The 20,240-nt window shown below is 44.1% G+C and overlaps 1 protein-coding gene across 1 annotated transcript in view; it reads left to right on the top strand.

The window, feature by feature from the left end:
- Positions 1–20,240, top strand: part of LOC140453945 (dynein axonemal heavy chain 8-like) — a 1,117,430-nt gene that overhangs the window by 188,087 nt on the left and 909,103 nt on the right. The window contains exon 11 of the mRNA XM_072548819.1: positions 5,997–6,194. Within this exon, the coding sequence (XP_072404920.1) occupies positions 5,997–6,194 (198 nt within the window). The remainder of the gene's footprint in view (positions 1–5,996; positions 6,195–20,240) is intronic.

Consider the following 20,240-nt stretch of genomic DNA (forward strand, 5'->3'; position numbering starts at 1 on the left):
CGCACTGCCCGGTTCTACCTCCTTCCCAAGATCCACAAGCCTGACCACCCTGGCCGACCCATTGTCTCAGCATGTTCCTGCCCCACTGAACTCATTTCTACCTAGTTTGACACTGTCCTATCCCCCCTAGTCCAGGAACTCCCCACATATGTTCGAGACACCACCCACGCCCTCCACCTCCTCCAAGACTTCCGTTTCCCCGGCCCCCAACGCCTCATATTCACCATGGATTTCCAATCCCTCTACACCTCCATCCGCCATGACCAAGGCCAGCAAGCCCTCCATTCTTTCCTCTCCTGACTCCCCAACAGTACCCTTCCACCGATACTCTCATTCGTTTGGCCGAACTGATCCTCACCCTTAACGATTTCTCCTTCGAATTCTCCCACTTCCTCCAGACCAAAGGAGCAGCCATGGGCACCCGTATGGGCCCCAGCTATGCCTGTCTCTTTGTTGGCTACGTAGAACAGTCGATCTTCCGTAATTACACCAGCACCACTCCCCACCTCTTCCTCCGCTACAGTGATGACTGCATTGGCGTCACCTCGTGCTCCCGCGAGGAGGTTGAGCAATTCATCAACTTCACCAACACATTCCACCCCGACCTTAAATTTACCTGGGACATCTCTGACACCTCCCTCCCCTTCCTGGACCTCTCCATCTCCATTAATGATGACCAACTTGACACTGACATTTTTTACAAACCCACCGACTCCCACAGGTACCTGGATTACACGTCTTCCCACCCTACCTCCTGCAAAAATGCCACCCTGTATTCCCAATTCCTCCGCCTCCACCGTATCTGCTCCCAGGAGGACCAGTTCCATCACAGAACACACAAGATTACCTCCTTTTTTTTAGAGACCGCAATTTCCCTTCCCACGTGGTTAAAGCTGCCCTCCAACGCATCTCGTCCACATCCCACATCTCCGCCCTCAGACACCACCCCTCTAACCATAACAAGGACAGAACCCACCTGGTGCTCACCTTCCACCCTACCAACCTTCGCATAAACCAAATCATCCGCCGACATTTCCGCCACCTCCAAAAAGACCCCACCACCAGGGATATATTTCCCTCCCCACCCCTTTCCGCCTTCTGCAAAGACCGTTCCCTCAGTGACTACCTGGTCAGGTTCTCGCCCCCCTACAACCCACCCTCCCATCCTGGCACCTTTCCCTGTCACTGCAGGAATTCCAAAACCTGCGCTCACACTTCATCCTTCACCTCCATCCAAGGCCCTAAAGGAGCCTTCCACATCCATCAACATTTTATCTGCACATCCACCAATATCATTTATTGTATCCGTTGCTCCCGATGCGGTCTCCTCTACACTGGGGAGACTGGACGCCTCCAAGCAGAGCGCTTTAGGGAACATCTCTGGGCCACCCGCATCAATCAACCACATCACCCTGTGGCCCAACATTTCAACTCCCCCTCCCACTCTGCCGAGGACATGGAGGTCCTGGGCCTCCTTCACCGCCACTCCCTCACCACCCGATGCTTGGAGGAAGAATGCCTCGTCTTTTGCCTCGGAACACTTCAAACCCAAGGCATCAAAGTGGACTTCAACAGTTTTCTCATTTCCCCTTCCCTCACCTCACCCCAGTTCCAAACTTCCAGCTCAGCACTGTCCCCATGACTTGTCCTACTTGCCTATCTTCTTTTCCACCTATTCACTCCACCCTCCCCTCACCCCCGACCTATCACCTTCATCCCCTCCCCCACTCACCTATTGTACTCTATGCTACTTTCTCCCCACCCCCACCCTCCTCTCACTTATCTCTCCACCCTTCAGGCTCTCTGCCTGTATTCCTGATGAAGGGCTTTTGCCCGAAATGTCGATTTTACTGCTCCTTGGATGCTGCCTAAACTGCTGTGCTCTTCCAGCACCACTAATCCAGAACCATTTGATCCATAGTCTACTTTGCTGTTCGATTATAACTGATATGTTCTCAACCCCATTCCCCTTCATTCTCTCTGTAACTTTTTATTCCTTACTAATCAAGACTCTGTTAATTTCAATACACGTAATGACTTGGCCTCCTGAGCCTTCTGTGGTAGTGAGTTCCACAGATTGACCACCCTTTGGCTGAAATAATTCCTCCTTGTCTCAGTTCTAAAGGATCGACCCTTCACCCTGAGGATGTGCCCTCAGATGCTCAGCTCTCCCACCAGTGGAAACATCTTCTCCACATCCACTGTATCCAGGCCTCTCAGTATTCTGTAGGTTTCAATGAGCTATTCCCTCAACTGGTTGGCATGGTGGCTCAGTGGTTAGCACTGTGGCCTCACCGTACCAAGGACCCGGGTTCAATTCCTGCTTCGGGTAACTGTCTATATGGAGTTTGCATATTGTCAGCATGGGTCCCCTCTGGATGCTCTGGTTTCCTCCCTTGGTCCAAAGATGTGCAGGTTAGATGAATTGGCCATGCTAAATTGCCCATAGTGTTAGGTGGATTAGTTAGGGGAATGGGTCTGGATGGGTTCCTTTTTGGAGGGTTGGTGTGGACTTGTTGGGCCTGTTTCCACAGTGTAGGGAATTGAATCTTATTCCTTCTAAACTCCATTGAGTCTCCACCCAGAGTCCTCAACTGACACTCGTATGACAAGCCCTTCACCCCCATTCTTGTAAACTTCCTCTGGAGCCTCTCCAATGCCAACACTTGCTTCCTTAGATACTGAACCCAAAACTGCTCACATTATTCCAAGTATGGAGAAAGTGAGGACAGCAGATGCTGGAGATCAGAGTCAAAGTGTATGGTTGACCAGAGCCTTAAAAAGCTTCAGCAATGCATAACTGTCCTTGTGTTTTAGTCCTCTCAAAATGAATGCTAGCATTGCATTTGCCTTCTGAACTGCCAACTGAATCTGCATTTTAACTTGAAGAGAATCCTGAACTAAGTCTCCGAAATTCCTTTGTGCTTCAGATTTCCCAAACCTTTCCCCATTTAGAAAATACTCTACATTTCTATTCTTCCTCCCAAACTGCCATGCCTTGCATTTTCCCTGATTGTCTTCCATCTGCCACTTCTTTGCATATTCTCCTAGTCTGTCCAAGTCTTTTTCAGCCTCCCCGCTTCCTCAACACTACCTGCCCAAGCACTGATCTTTGTGTCATCTGCAATCTTAACAAGAATCCCTTGAGTTGCTTTGTTCAGATTGTTAACGTACAGCATGAATAGTTGTGATCTCAACATTGACCCCTGCGGGTCCTCACCAGCCACCCACTGCCATCCTGAAAAAGACGCATTTATCCCAACTCTGCCTTCTGCCAGTCAGCCAATCTAGTACTTTATCCCTAACACTTGTGGGCTCTAATTCCCCTTCAAACCACTCACCATTCTGATTTGGAAATACTGTATATCAAAATCCCTTCAGTGTAGCTGGGTCAAAGTCCTGGAACTCCCTACCTAATCGCACTTGTAGGAGTGCCTACAGCAAATAGACTGCAGTGTTTCAAAAAGACAGTTCACAACCACCTGCTCATGGGCAAATATAAATTTGCAATCTGCACTGGCCCCAGCAGAGATGCCCATGTCACATGAAAAAAAAAACTGCCAGGCTCTATTTAAATACATTTGTTAGGGTAAAGACAATCTGCCTGGGTTTAACATTTAACCAAAGCTTTGCACTCAGAAGTTCTGAGGAAGGGTCACTGTCCCGAAACGTTAACTTTGATTTCTCTTCACAGTAGCTGCCAGACCTGCTGATCTTTTTCAGCAACTTCGGTTTTTGTTGCATGTAATCACTGTGCTTTGAGTAAAAACCTATTTGGACTATTAATTTTCTTCAGGGAAGGAAATCTGCCATTCGTACCTTGTCTGGCCTCCATGTACCTCCAGTGACCCAGTGGTTAGTATTGCTGCCTCAGAATGCCAGGGGCCTGGGTTTGATTCTACCCTCGGGTAACTGTCTGTGTGGGCTTCCTCCAAGTGCTCCAGCTTCCTCCCACAGTCCAAAACTGTGCAGGTTAGGTGGATTGGCCTTGCTAAGTTTTGCCCATAGTATCCAAGAATTCGCAAGCTAGGTGGGTCAGACATGGGAAATATAGAGTTACAAGGATAGAGTAAGGATTGCATTTGGGTGGGGTGCTCTTCGGACGGTTGTTATGGCCTCAATGGGCTGAATGGCCTGCTTCCACACTGTAGGGATTCTATGTAATTGACATTTAACTATTCTGTGGGCAGTTAGGGATGGGAAATAAATGTTGGCCTAGCTAGCAAAACCCATATCCCATATGCAAATAAAGTAATGTTTATGTTAAAATATTTATTTACGGATGCCATGGCATTCATTGTCTATCCTTAATTGTTATGGGAGTGGATATAAAGAAGGATGTTGGATAGATTTTCTCCCATACAATAAACCTTACATGGGAGAAAAAGAAATTGAACTAGAAATTGGCTGGATTGCAAATTTTAAAATAGTCTCTCAAAGGATGTTACAATCACTGGTTTGTTTAGTATTTATTGCACATCCCTAACTGCCCTGAGAGGTGTTGCTGACTTGAACTGCTACTGTCTAGCGCAAACTGTACTATGTACCTGACTCCCATGTTAAAAAATGAAAACTGTTTAGATTACTTACAGTGTGGTAACAGGCCCTTTGGCCTAACAAGTCCACACTACCCCGCCGAAGCACAACCCACCCATACCCCTACATTTACCCCTTACCTAACACTACGGGCAATTTAGCATGCCCAATTCACCTGACCTGCACATCTTTGGACTGTGGGAGGAAACCGGAGCACCCGGAGGCAACCCATGCAGACACGGGGAGAATGTGCAAACTCCACACAGTCCCTGAGGCGGGAATTGAACCCGGGTCTCTGGCGCTGTGAGGCAGCAGTGCTAACCACTGTGCCACCGTGCCGCCCACAAAGTCATACATATGTAAGGTGTGCATTTTGCAAATCATGAAGGTGTACAGGTCTTATTTTTTTCTAATCCCAGAATTAAATTTGTTCGCATGTACTTTGAAATGCTATTTAGTAAATAAGGGTTAATTTTGACATAATAACCCATAATTGGGGGGATGCTTTTGGAGGCTTTAAAAAAGGATTATCATTCGTATTGTGACACAGGGTACACCTCCCCACCCCCCCAGCTATTTTAAACCAGCACCACAGAAAAGATTTACCCGTGCAGTAAAATTCGAGAGGCAAAAAACTAAACCAAAAGTCACTATGTAAAGTAAAAATTAACAATTTTATTTTTTTAAAGTCTAACAGTTTTTAGTTAATTCTTCTCTATTTACAACTCATTTATCTAAACCTATCCATTACCTACCCCTCTACTGATCCGATAAACCCCCCAATAAAGATTTCCTGAAAAATTCACATTTCAAAACCAGCCAGCTGTCGAATCTTCTCTTTGTATCTTCTTCTGTAGATTTTCTCCCCAGGTTGGTATTTTTTTCTATACAAACTCCTTCTCTGGACAAGTACCTCTCAGAGAGTTCTTACTAGCAGCCTACATCTAATGGTCTTTTGGCAGTTCTCTCTCAATTTTTTTTCCATTTTTATACACCAAGACATAGAATCATTTCATTGGTTTTAATATTGTCAAAATACCAAATTCAAACTTGATTGGAGTTTGGTATCTTGGGGTATAATTTAAACTGATTGGCCAAATTTGAATTGTTTTTTGTCTCCTAGCAACAGTGCTAGCTGTTCTGACCAAGCATTTCATTGTTACCTTGTTCCAGACTCTGTGCCTCTGCAAGTTCTTGCTGGCTTATACTCTTCATAACAATTAGTGGATATGAATCTGAAAGATTCCTGCTCTCTGATAAGTTACTCCTAAATGAGAATTTATTCCAGTTTGTTTTGAATGTGCACACCATATTGTACTGGGGAGATGAAGCACAGGCTGTTCTATGCTTTTGTCACTTGAAAAGCTTAACAAGAGATTGTAAATACTTATATTAACTTTTTCTTTACAAAATTGTACTTAAGTGTGGTTATGGTAACAGATATTTTTTTAAATTTGCAGATCACAGAAATGGTTGAAGCAGTGAAAACCTTTTCTGCATTACACAATTCGACAATTGAAGGAATCGAGATTCTGGCAATAAAATTTCAGAATATCTATCTAAATTTGAAGAAGAGTCACTATGATATTCTGGATCCTCGGAAGAAAGAGTTCAATTCAGACTATGCTGTATTCATGAAACAAATGTTTGATTTAGAGGTAAAAGCAGTCATTGAGTATAAAATCCATTGGTGGACCATAGCTAATTTTGCCTGAGCAAATTCAATATAGTCAGATTTTCTAAAATCTTTATACCTCTAGTTTCTTATGGGCTTATACTTCCAGGTTCTGTCATTTTGGAAAAGAGTGGAAGGAGAGATTACTGTCCTTCCCAGGATGATGCAACAGTGAGACTTTCCCTGATTAGATAGTCTAAAATAAGGAATCATAGATTTGGGATTAAGAACAGAATGTGCAGTAGAAAAACAACATTTCTGGCAGGATCTATGGAGGGAGTTAATATTTTGAGTCTAATATGAACTTTGTTTGGAAGTGAAGAGAGGTGGCAAGCATGTGGTGCTGAAAAAGCACCGCAGGTCAGGCAGTATCCGAGGAGCAGGAGAATTACATTTTGGGCATAAGCCCTTCATCAAGAATGAGCTGAAGAGAGGTGGAAACATGATGGGTTTTATACAGTTGAAAAAGGGAAGAGGGTCAGTTGGAGCTAAAGAGAAAGTCAGGAAATGGTTAGAGGATGATGGGGATTAAATATCAATGATGCTGTGAAACAAAAGGCAAAAGTGGTGGTATTGATGGCATTGGTGTAGAGTAGGTATTGACTTCTGAATAATGGTCATCTCTGAAAACATGAAAATTAGATAACAGCCTCTGGTTGCAATATGCCAGTATGTGTTTCTTACTTTCATGTTTTGTTTTAAATCAGAGCTGATCTTTATTCTCCACAAAACCCTGCACATTTGATCCTTCTCAGAAACAAGCCAGTTCCCTGTCAAATGCCTTGATTGAAGCTGCCTCGACCATACTGAGAGGTGGTTTCCCACTCAGTATGAGGAAAAAGATTTTTTTCATGTTGGCATTGTTTCTTTTGTTAATTACCTTAAATCTATGCACTCTTATTTATGATCATTCCACCAATGGGAACAATTATATCCTCTCCATTCTTCCCAATCCAGGTGCCTCCGAATTTAATTACCTCTACCAAATCTCCTTTCAGCCTTCTCTTCCCCAAGGAAAACAGTCGTAACTTCTCCAATCTACTGATGTAACTTATGTTGCTCATCTATGGAATCATTTCTCTAAACTTCTTCCACAATTCCTTTAATGCCTTCATGTACGTTCTAAAGTATGGTGCCCAGAACAAGGCACAAAACTCCATCTCAGTCCAAAGCAATATTCTATTTAAGTTTAACATTAGTTCCTTATCTTTATACTTACATTACTATTAAGTAAAACCTAGGATGCTGTGTGCTTTATTAATTTCTGTCAAATTGTGTTGCCACTTTCAATAATTTATGCAAGAGCTCACATTTCATCTTTTATTCATCAACCAACATGTATACTGTGTAAACCAACGCTTATGCTGTGTGAGAGGAAAGTGCTGATGAGTTGGCAAATGGACTCTGATTGTGAAACGTGTTGCTCAGAGAATGCACAAATTATTAGTGACAACTAATAGGTTTTGTTTAAATGTTAAACAAGTTATTGATTTTGTCTGGTCAAGGCATTGCTCTGAGAAATGAACAATTCTATGTTTTTTAATTCTCTGATATTACACTCTTTGTAATTGACTGTCTTTTTCCCAATGTCAGATGCTAAGCTTACTGGCTTATAATGATGCTTTTTCTGTTTCCTTCCTGTTTGAATAATGGTGTTATATTGGCAGTTTTCTAATCCTCTGGGACTTTTCCAGAATTATGAATTTGTTCACTAGTGCATCCAATATCTCTGTAGCTACTTCCTTTAATACCCAAGGAATTATTGGCCTTTGGCCCTATTCATTTTCCAAGTTCTTTTTCTCTAGTAATATTTATTTTATTTATTTCCTCACCATCCCCCATACATCCCTTGGTTATTTAGTATTTCTGTAGTGCCATTAGTGTTTGCTACTGTGAAAACTGTTGTAAAGTATTTGTTGAACTCTTCTGCCATTTCCTGGTTCACTATTATTATTTCCCCAGTCTCATTCCCTGAAGGCCCCTGTTCACTGTTGACTCTATCTTCCTCGTTATATATTTAAAGGAGCTCTTTCTGTTTGTTTTGCTTTGTTTTGCTAGTTTGCTGTCATAGCTTATTTCCTCCTCTCCATTATTTTTTGATCATCTTTTGTTGGTGTTAAAAACTTTCCCAGTCTTCTGATCCATCACTGATCTGTGCTATTTTGTATGCTTTCCTTTCAATTTGATACTGAAACAAAGACATAAATTGCTGGAGGAACTCTGCAGGTCTGGCCACATCTGTGAAGAGAAAACAAAGTGAACATTTCTGAAGAATGGTCACTAGACCTGGAACATTGACTCTGCTTTCTCTCCACAGATATTGCCAGACCTGTTGAGCTTCTCCAGAAATTTCTGCTTTTGCTTCAGTTAGGGACAATATCAAATGGAAAACTGCTTTGTTGAACCAGATATCAACCAAAACCTTCTTCCTTAATTAGGCTGTGATTTCAATGCACCCCTTTGAAAAGAAGCCTGCTGAAAGTTTGTAACTATAGAATTTAAAAGATGTCGATTTTCTCTTTAAGCAAGCTACAAATCACAATCTAAATTAAGTTTACACAAATTGAAGATTTGATGCTTCCTTATTTCACAAATGCACACATGCTCCACAGGATCCTAAGAAAGATCACTTAACTGTAAGCAGTCACAGTCCACTCCACCAGACCACTCAAATGCAAGAAATCTGCGAGGAAGCAGGGTAAGCATGCCAGCATGCTAGTAAGACTACACTACACAATTTCAAGACCCCCCTTCCTAGCTAACTCCTAGCAAATGTACAATCTCTGGATAACAATATGGACGAACTCAGATCACGGCTCAGCTTCCAGAGTGAACTGTGGGACTGCTATGCACTCTGCTTCACAGAAACCTAGCACAAACCGCCCATTCCCTACTGCACACTTCAGGCTGATGGTTTTTCTATCCATCGTATGGACTGTACAGCATCCTCGGGTAAGACAAAGGGTGGAGGGTTTGCTTCTTAATCAACAACTTGTGGTGCATGAATGTTGCATCCCTGGGCAACCATTACTCCCCAAACCTTGAATTCCTCACCATCAAATGCCACTCCTTTTGTCTACCACGGGAAATTACTGCTGCTACACTAACTGATGTGTACATACCTCTACAAGCAAAGGTTGAGGAAGCTCTGGATGTGCTGTACTCCACCACTAACACTCTGGAGATGGAACACTCCAAGGCCCTATTTATTGTAACTGGCGGCATCAATCAAGCCAATCTAAGGAAGGCGTTGCTCAAGTACCACCAGAACATTATGAGTCCCACAAGGGACCCGAACATTTTAGACTGTTGCTACACCACTGTGAAAGATGCCTACTGCTCCATGCCCGCCTTCATTTTGGGAACTCTGACCACAATGCTTTATTTCTTCTCCCAGCCTACAGGCAAAAGATCAAGCAGGAGGCCCCGTCCAGATACAGATCCAGTGCTGGTCGGAGGAGGCAAAGGATCAACTCTGGTGCTGTCTGGAATTGGTTGATTGGGCCATGTTCAAACTGAACGCAGGTACATTGGACAAGTATGCCAGCACCATCACAGACTTTATCAGCAAGTGTGTTGAGGACTGCATACCAAGGAAGTCAGTCCGGGTATTCCCCAACAGGAAACCCTGGATGAATCAGGGCATATAGAACCTGCTAAAAACCAGATGTGAGGCCTTCAGATCAGGAGACTCACTCAAACATAAGGAATCCAAATATGACCTTCACAGAGCCATTAAGACAGTCAAGGATCAATACCGATCCAGACTAGAGACCCAGACACTCGGCAACTCTGGCAAAGGCTGAATGACATCACAAGTTCTAAAAAAGACAATGCTAGATAGCAGGTGATGACATATCCCTCCCAGATCATCTCAACACCTTCTATGCTAGCTTTGAGCAGAATTGTGGTGGAGAGGTAACACCTATTCAGACAAGTCCTGATGAACCTATCCCAACAGTCACTGCATCAGAGATCAGATCAGTTTTCATTTGTGTGAATATAAGGAAAGCAATGGGACCAAACAGAATACTAGGCCTTGCACTCAGAGCATGCACAGATCAACTGGCAGAGGTCTTCTCGGACATCTTCAACCTCTCCCTGCAGCAGGCCACTGTCCCTGCCTGTTTCAAGAGGGCCAACATCATCCCTGTGCCTAAGAAAGCTCATGCAGCATGTCTCAATGACTACCACCCAGTGGCCCTAACCTGAGTGGTCATGAAGTGCTTTGAAAGGCTGGTCATGGCATTAATCAAGTCCATTCCTGGTGAAGGGCTCCTGCCCGAATCATCGATTTTCCTGCTCCTCGGATGCTGCCTGACCTACTGTGCTTTTCTAACACCACTCTAATCTTAACATTAATCAGCTCCAGCCTCCCCACTACTCTTGACCTACTCAAATTTACCTATCAGACCAACAGATCCATGTCAGATGCCATATCACTTGCCCTTCACTCCTCCCTCAAACATCTTGACACCAATAACAGTTACATAAGAATCCTATTCATTGACTACAGTTCCGCCTTCAAAACTATTATCCCCATGAGACTGATTACTAAACTTAGTGATCTTTGACTAAGCCCCACTCTCTGCATCTGGATCCTCAGTTTCCTAGCCCACAGGCCACAATCAGTGAAGATTGGGGACAATATTTCATCCTCACTAACACTCAACACTAGAGCACCCCAGGGGTGCATCAGGAACATCCTTCCTGTGTTTACTCTGTCTAGCCAAGATTGCTTGAGAAAAGCCAACATGGGCCAGATGACTGCCTGCCTCAATATCACTGAGGAAAATGTCAAAAGGTGAAAAAATCCAGCCCACAGTTCCAAATCAGAATGACATATAAGGAGGGAAACCTGCAAGTGGTGCTATTCCCATGCATTTGCTGTCTTTTTGCTTCTTGTTGATATTGATAAGACTGACTTATATTTCCAAAGTCTAACAGCTGGATTTGGAAGTATTTATTCAGTAAAGTTCTGTCTTTGGGAAAACAACATGGAAGGGTGAATTTTCTCATCCCTAATCAAGCATGATGGTAAAATATTGTTAGAACGAAAGCATCTGATTCTCAAAGTTGAGAAAAAATTCCCAGTTTTCCCCTCAAGGCTTAAAGAGGAACTTTATAATCCCACCACAGAGTGCTGATTACCTTATTTCCACATCTTTGCATCTCATTAAAACTCCAACTCCGCTTTTTTATGTACTACTCCAACTTTCCTCTCCTTCACCAAGAAAATTGATGACATAAATCTCGAACATGGAGTGAATTGAATTGAATTGAATTTAATGCCACATGTACCGAGGGACAGTGAAAAGCTTTGTCTTGAGAGCAGTATAGGCAGATCATATAGTTAAATAGCACAAACAAGTAAGTAATAGGTAAACAATGGCAAAAACAAAAACACAGGAACAGGCGAATGCTAAGAGTTTGTGAATCCATTCAGTATTCTAACAACAGGAAGATAGAAACTGTTTCAAAACCAGCTGGTACATTATTCAGGCTTCTGTATTATGGTACCCAGCTCATTATATCATATAGCAGGAGAAGCGGAAGTGCTCACCACTGTAATGACTTTGAAATGTTCACACCACTAGTGCCATTTTAAAACCCAGCGCTACACTACTCAGATGCTGCAAGCCATAAACTGCCTTTCACTGTGTGCTGTTCAATTGTCACCACTGGGGACATAGCACAGAAAGGTACGTTTGCTAATGAGAACCTGAAGATGCTTGTCAATGGAGTGATTGGAAGAAGGGCCATCTTTTTCTGAAACCACAAAGGACCATTATACATGGCCAGCCTAGATGAAGATATTGAAGTAGTGCAGTTTCCAAGGTCAAATGCAATGCGCAGTAGTGACAAAAGAAGGTTTCTTCTGTCTGTAAGGGTAAGTGCTACCATTATCTTTCTGATCTTTCAAAAGCACAGGGTCACCATAACTCAACCCCATTCTCCTGCCTTCTCCCTGTAACCCTTGATCCACTGACTAATCAAGAAACTATCTATCTTTGTCACCAGCTGGGGGACCTGGTTTCAAATTGCACCAAGGCAGATGGTGGAATTTGAATTCAATAACAAAACAATCCGGAATTATGAATCTACTGAAGACCATGACCATTGCCAATTGTCAGAAACAGCCATCTGGTTACTAATGTCCTTCAGGAAAGGAAATCTGCCATCCTCACCTGGTCTGACCGACATATGACTCCAAGCCCAGCAATATCGATGGCTTTCAACTGTCCTTTGAATTGCACAGTGAACAAATCAGTTCAAAAGCAACTAGGGATGGGCAATAATGGGAAGACCAGTTCCAAAACCGTACAACCCAGATGGCCTCCTTCTTCAAGGACCGCAATTTCCCCCCAGACATGGTCGACGATGCCCTCCACCGCATGTCTTCCACTTCCCGCTCCTCCGCACTTGAGCCCTGCCCCTCCAACCGCCACCAGAACAGAACCCCACTGGTCCTCACCTACCACCCCACCAACCTCCATGTACAGCGTATCATCCGCCGTCATTTCCGCCACCTCCAAACGGACCTCACCTCCAGGGATATATTTCCCTTCCCTCCGCTCTCAGCGTTCCAAAAAGAACACTCCCTGCGCGACTCCCTCATCAGGTCCACACCCCCCACCAACCCAACCTCCACTCCCGGCACCTTCCCCTGCAACTGCAAGAAATGCAAAACTTGCGCCCAGACCTCCCCCCTTACTTCCCTCCAAGGCCCCAAGGGATACTTCTATATCTGCCACAAATTCACCTGCACCTCCACACTCATCATCTATTGCATCCACTGCACCCGATGTAGCCTCCTCTATATTGGGGAGACAGGCCGCCTACTTGCGGAACATTTCAGAGAACACCTCTGGGACACCCGGACCAACCAACCCAACCACCCCGTAGCTCAACACTTCAAATCCCCCTCCCACTCCACCAAAGACATGCAGGTACTTGGACTCCTCCATTGCCAGACCATAGCAACACGACTGTTGGAGGAAGAGCGCCTCATCTTCTGCCTAGGAACCCTCCAATCACAAGGGATGAACTCAGGTTTCTCCAGTTTCCTCATTTCCCTTCCCCCACCTTGTTTCAGTCAAATCCCTCGAACTCAGCACCGCCTTCCTAACCTGCAATCTTCTTCCTGACCTCTCCGCCCCCATCCCATTCCGGCCTATCACCCTCACCTTGACCTCCTTCCACCTATCGCATTTCCAGCACCCCTTCTCCAAGTCCCTCCTCCCTACCTTCTATCTTAGCCTGCTGGTCACACTTTCCTCATTCCTGAAGAAGGGCTTATGCCCGAAACATCGATTCTCCTGTTCCTTGGATTCTGCCTGACCTGCTGCACTTTTCCAGCAACACACTTTCAGCTTTGCCTTCTATCTGCCAACTGAACCTGCATGTTAACCTGAAGAAATTCCTGAACTAGCGCACCAACATGCCTTTGTGTTGCAGATTTCCAAAGCTTTTCCCATTTAGAAAACTTTACAAATATTGACTGGAAATACTATACTTTGAAAATCTTAGATGGGTCAGTTTTTGTCCAATATGTGCAGGATGGTTTCCTGACACAGTATGTAGACAGGCCAACAAGGGGCAAGGCCATGTTTGATTTGATATTGGGTAAAGAACCCGGCCAGGTATTAGATTTGGAGGTAGGTGAGCACTTTGGTGATAGTGACCACAATTCAGTTATATTTACTTTAGTGATGGAAAGGGACAGGTATATACAGCAGGGCAAGAGTCATAACTGGGAGAAAGGCAATTATGATGCAACTTGGCAAGATTTAGGGTGTATTGGACAGGGAAGGAAGCCACAAGGGATGAGCACAATTGAAATGTGGAGCTTATTCAAGGAACAACGACTGCATGTCCTTGATAAGTATGTATGGACCTGTCAGGCAGGGAGGAAGTGGTTGAGTGAGGGAGCTGTGGTTTACTAAGGAAGATGAATTGCCAGAGGAAGAAGTCTTAGGATGAGAGTTGAAGGCTCAGTTATGGTGCTTGAGAGTTACAAGCTAACCAGGAAAGACCTAAATAGAGTACTAAGAAGAGCCAGAAGGGGACATGAGAAGTTGTTGGTAGACAGGATCAAAGAAAACCCTAAAGCTTTAAATAGGTATATCAGGAATAAAGGAATGACTAGAATAAGATTAGGGCCAATCAAGAACAGTAGTGGGAAGTTGTGCATAGAGTCAGAGGAGTTAGCAGAAGCGCTAATTGAACATTTTTCATTGGTATTCACACTGGAAAAAGACAATATTGTTGAGAAGAATACTAAGATACACGCTACTAGACTAGACGGGATTGAGGTTCACAAGGAGGAGGTTAGCAATTCTGGAAGGTGTGAAAATAGATAAGTCCCCTGGGCTGGAAGGGATTTATCCTTGGATTCAATGGGGAGCCAGGGAAGAGATTGCAGACCCTTTGGCTTTGATCTTAATGTCATAATTGTCTACAGGAATAGTGCCAGATTCTGCTCTCTTCTCCCTAGGTCATCTTATTTTTTTTGTCTTTTTACTGCGAGTGTCTTCGTATAAAATTCATTGGCACCTTTAATAGAGGATTACTTTAAGAGAGATTACTTTGAGAGTGTTGAGATGTTTATTTCTTCGATTGGCAATTGGCTCTGAATAATTTTCAAAATGACCCTCTCATTGGTCCAATGTTGTCAATACAATTAAATTCAAATTCAGGGTTTTTTTGTATCCTGAATATAATTTAAATTAATTGGTTAAGTTCAAATCCGGTTACCTTAACATCAAAACACAAGTCCAAGCTGATTGTTACATATTATCAATTCTCAGCGCTCTCTGCCTGTGTCAGCTAGTCACAGACATATGCGCTGTCACATCTGTCAGCTCAGAAAAGGCACCTTTCTCTTAAAATGACCATCCACTCTTTCAACTTTGTAACACTTCCCCTGAAGAATAAATCAACCATCATAATGAAACCATCATAATATAGGGTGGCACAGTGGTTCAGTGGTTAACACAGCTGCCTCAGAGCACCACGGATCTGGATTTGATTCCAGCCTTGGGCAACTGTCTGTGTGGAGTTCGCACATTCTCCCCGTGTCTGTACAGGTTTCTCCCGGGCGCTCCAGTTTCTTCCCACAGTCCAAAGATGTGCAGGTAGGGTGGCTTGACCATGCTACATTGCCCATAGTGTTCAGGGATGTGTAGGCAAAGTATATTAATCAGGGGAAAATGTAGAAATAGTGTAGGGAAATGGGTTTGGGTGGGTTACTTTTCGGAGGGTCAGTGTGGACTTGTTGGGCCAAATGGCCTGTTTCCCCACTGTAGAGATCCTATGAAATGATTTCATTTTTCTTCTTCTGAATCTTAAAGCCATTATTATTAAATACATATGTCATTAGTTTAACTTATTTCTTTCATATTAATTCTGCACACATATATAAATTTGGACTGTATCAGTTCTATCTTATTTACACAATTTCTTTTAAATCTGTGATAATGCATCTGCAACAACATTTTCATTACCCGCAACATATACAATTTGTAAATTAAAAGTCTACAACATAAAGATCCAATGAAATAATCTCTTTTTTTTTGTCTTTAAATCTTTCCAAAAATGTGGGAAGGTTGTAGTCCGTGTGCACAACCATCTCCGGAGCATTGTTCGTCACGTAAATGTTAAAATGTTATGAGGCTAGTACCAAACTCAATAACTCGTTTTTGATGGTGGAGTATTTTCTCTGGTGTTTATTGAGTTTCTTTGAAACTTGATCTTTCAATTCTGTCATCATCCTCCTGCATTAACACAGCTCCAACCCCTATATCACTGTCATCGATTACAACTTTAAAGGGTTTTTTAAACTTTGATGTAGCTAAAACTGGTGCAGTGGTTGACACAGCTTTTAAATTCTGAAATACCTCCTAGCATTGTGCTGTCCACCAAAATTTTTTGTTCTTCTTCTGCAAGTCCATCAGCATGCCTTCACCATGCATATGTTTGGTATAAACCTCTGGTAGAATCTGCGAAGTCCCAATAATTGAAGCACTTTTTTCTTCAAGGATGGTTGTGAAAATTCCTTGATGGACTTTGCCTTCACATTCCTTGAGGTCATCCTTCCATGTTCAACGTCATATACCAAGAACGCTTCCTCTGTTTTTTTAAGTTAATTATCAGTTTTGCGTTTCATAATCATTCAAAGAGCTCTGCCAAGTGCACCATTTGATCGTTCCATGAGTGGTTAAAGATCACTAAATCATCAAGCTAGATGACACAATTACTTAATCATACCACAACTCTGTACACAAGTCTTTGAAATGTGGCTGGTCCATTCTTCATTTCAAAGGGCATCACTTTGAATTGATATAGCCCATCTGGGGTTACAAATGAAGGAAATTCTTTCATTTTCTCTGATAAAGGTACCTGCCAATATTCATGCAGTAAGTCAAACTCTGTGATATAAGTGGCTTGTCCAACTTTCTCTATAGAATCTTTCAACTTGGTATTAGATGTGAGTCTGTTTAGTTATGGCATTGACCTTTCAATAGTCCACACAAAATTGCTGAATCCCATCAGATTTGGGAACTAACATGACTGGCAAACTCCATGCAATCTGACCCTGCTCGATGATGTCTTCTTTGAGTATCACATCCACTTCCTTCTGTACCTGTGCGGCTTTGAGAGGATTAAGCCTTTAGAGGGGAAGTGGGTACTGCAGATGCTGGAGATTAGAATCAAGATTAGTTTGGTGCTGGAAAAGCACAGCAGGTCAGGCAGCATCCGAGGAGCAGGAAAATCGACGTTTTGGGCAAAAGCCCTTCACCAGGAATGAGGTGGGGAGCCTCGAGGGTGAAGAGATAAATGTGAGGGGGGTGGGGCTGAGGGGAAGGTAGCTGAGAGTGCAATGGGTGGGTGGAGGTGGGCTTAGAGGTGAAAGGTTGGAAAGGATGGTGGAGCGGATAGGTGGGAAAGAAGATTGACAGGTAGGACAGATCATGAGGACGGTGCTGAGCTGGAAGGTTGGAACTGGGGTTAGGTGGAAGGAGGGGAAATGAGGATACTGATGAAGTCCACATGATGCCATGAGTTGAAGGTTCCGAGGTGGAAGATGAGGCATTCTTCCTCCAGGTGTCAGGTGGTAAGGGAGTGGCGATGGAGGAGGCTCGGGATCTGCATGTCCTCAGCAGAGTGGGAGGGGAATTTGAAATGTTCGGCCACGGGGTGGTGGAGTTGATTGGTGCGGGTATCCTGGAGATGTTCTCTAAGTGCTCAGCAAGTAGGCGGCCAGTCTCCCCAATGTAGAGGAGACTGCATCGGGAGCAATGGATACAGTAAATGGTATGTGTGGAGGTGCAGGTGAAGCTTTGAAGGATATGAAGACTCCTTTGGGGCCTTGGATGGAGGTGAGGGGGGAGGTGTGGGCACAAGTTTTGCAATTCCTGCTGTGGCAGGGGAAGGTGGCAGGAGGGGAGTGTGGCTTGTTAGGGGGTGTGGACCTGACCAGGTAGTCACGGAGGGAACAGTTTTTACGGAAAGTGTATAGGGGTGGGGAGGCAAATATATCTCTGGTGTGGGGTCCATTTGTAGGTGGCAGAAATATTGGTGGATGATGCAATCTATACAGAGGTTGGTGGGGTGGAAGGTGAGGACCGGGGGTTTCTTTCCTTGTTGCGGTAGAGGGGATCTCCATCAATTGTGACCGACTTAACACTGATATTTTCTACAAACCCACTGACTACCACAGTTACCTGGATTACACCTCCTCCCACCCTGCCTCCTGCAAAAATGTGATGCCCTATTCCCAATTCCTCCACCTCCACTGCATCTACTCCCAGGAGGGCCAGTTCCACCACAGAATACACCAGATGGCTTCCTTCTTTAAAGATCGCAATTTCCCCTCCCAAGTGGTTGAAATTGCCCTCCAATGCACCTCATTCACGTCCCACACCTCCGCTCTTGAACCTCACCCCTCCAATTGCAACAAGGACAGAATGCCCCTGGTCCTCACCTTCCACCCCAACAACCTCCGTATAGATGGCATCATCCACTGACATTTCCGCCACCTACAAACAGACCCCACCACCAGAGATATATATTTCCCTCCCCATCCCTAACCACTTTCCGTAAAGACTGTTCCCTCCGTGACTACCTGGTCAGGTCCACGCCCCTAATAGCCCATCCTCCCCTCCTGGCACCTTCCTGTGCCATCGCAGGAATTGCAAAACCTGTGCCCACACCTCCCCTCTCACCTCCATCCAAGGCTGCAAAGGAGCCCTCCACATCCATCAAAGCTTTACCTGCATTTCCATACATGTCATTTACTGTATCCATTTCTCCCGACGCGGTATCCTCTACATTGGGGAGACTGGTCACTTACTCACATAGCACTTCAGAGAACATCTCTGGGACACTATTCTATCCCATTCTTAAAGGAATTCCTCGTTATTTAAATTACTTTGATATGTTTCTCCGGTGGTTCTCCTAACCTCTGGCACATTTTACAGGAATGCAAAATTCAACCACTTCCTTGTGCAGTCCAGGCCAAATTGTAGTGCTTTTGTTTCTTAGCCTGAGTCTTCTTCACACCTATATGACCTCCTATAGGTAATTCATGTCCTACCCAGAATACCTCCTGCCTGTATGCTACTGGCAATACAATCTGGTGCACTTCTGCCAATTTCTCCTTTGCATATTCTCCAACACCATCCTGATATAATGATCGTTGTCTTCCGAATCATAATCCATTGACAGCTGATCCACTTGGCTCACCCTATTTTCAAGGACCAGGCTCAACAATGCCTCCTTCTTTATTGGACTGCGCATACAATACTGTAGGAAACTCTTGAACACTTGCCCCTCGCTGCCCTTTGCACGACCAGAATCCAGTCTATATTTGATTAATTGAAGTCTCCATTATAACTGCTGTATAATGTTGAGAGTGTGTTGCTGGAAAAGCACAGTAGGTCAAGCAGCATTTGAGGAGCAGGATGTATAATTTTGGCATTTCTCTGTAATTTCCCTGCAAATTTGTTCCCCTATATCCTTTCCACTAACTGGTGGGCCATTGGCTACAGCGAGCAATGTGATTGCACAATTTTATTCCTTAACATGTAGCATCATAGAATTTACAGTACAAAAGACAATAGACAATAGACAATAGACAATAGATGCAGGAGTAGGCCATTCTGCCCTTCGAGCCTGCACCGCCATTCAATATGATCATGGCTGATCATTCCTAATCAGTATCCTGTTCCAGCCTTATCTCCATACCCCTTGACTCCACTATCTTTAAGAGCTCTATCCAATTCTTTCTTAAAAGAATCCAGAGACTGGGCCTCCACTGCCCTCTGGGGCAGAGCATTCCACACAGCCACCACTCTCTGGGTGAAGTAGTTTCTCCTCATCTCTGTCCTAAATGGTCTACCCCGTATTTTTAAGTTGTGTCCTCTGGTTCGGCACTCCCCCATCAACGGAAATATGTTCCCTCCTGCCAGAGTGTCCAGTCCTTTCATAATCCTATACGTTTCAATCAGATCCCCTCTCAGTCTTCTAAACTCAAGAGTATACAAGCCCAGTCGCTTCAGTCTTTCCGTGTAAGGCAATCCTGCCATTCCAGGAATTGACCTCGTGAACCTACGCTGCACTCCCTCAATAGCCAGAATGTCTTTCCTCAAATTTGGAGACCAGAACTGTACACAGTACTCCAGGTGTGGTCTCACCAGGGCCCTGTACAGCTGCAGAAGCACCTCTTTGCTTCTATACTCAATCCCTCTTGTTATGAAGGCCAGCATGCTATTAGCCTTCTTCACGACCTGCTGTACCTGCATGCTTGCCTTCATTGACTGGTGGACAAGAACACCCAGATCTCTCTGAACAGCCCCTTTACCTAATTTGATACCATTGAGGTAGTAATCTGCCTTCCTGTTCTTGCCACCAAAGTGGATAACCAGACATTTATCCACATTAAACTGCATCTGCCATGCATCTGCCCACTCACCTAACTTGTCCAGGTCACCCTGTAATCCCCTAACATCCTCATCACATTTCACCC

Source organism: Chiloscyllium punctatum, chromosome 3, assembly GCF_047496795.1.
Source record: "Chiloscyllium punctatum isolate Juve2018m chromosome 3, sChiPun1.3, whole genome shotgun sequence".
NCBI lineage: Eukaryota > Metazoa > Chordata > Chondrichthyes > Orectolobiformes > Hemiscylliidae > Chiloscyllium > Chiloscyllium punctatum.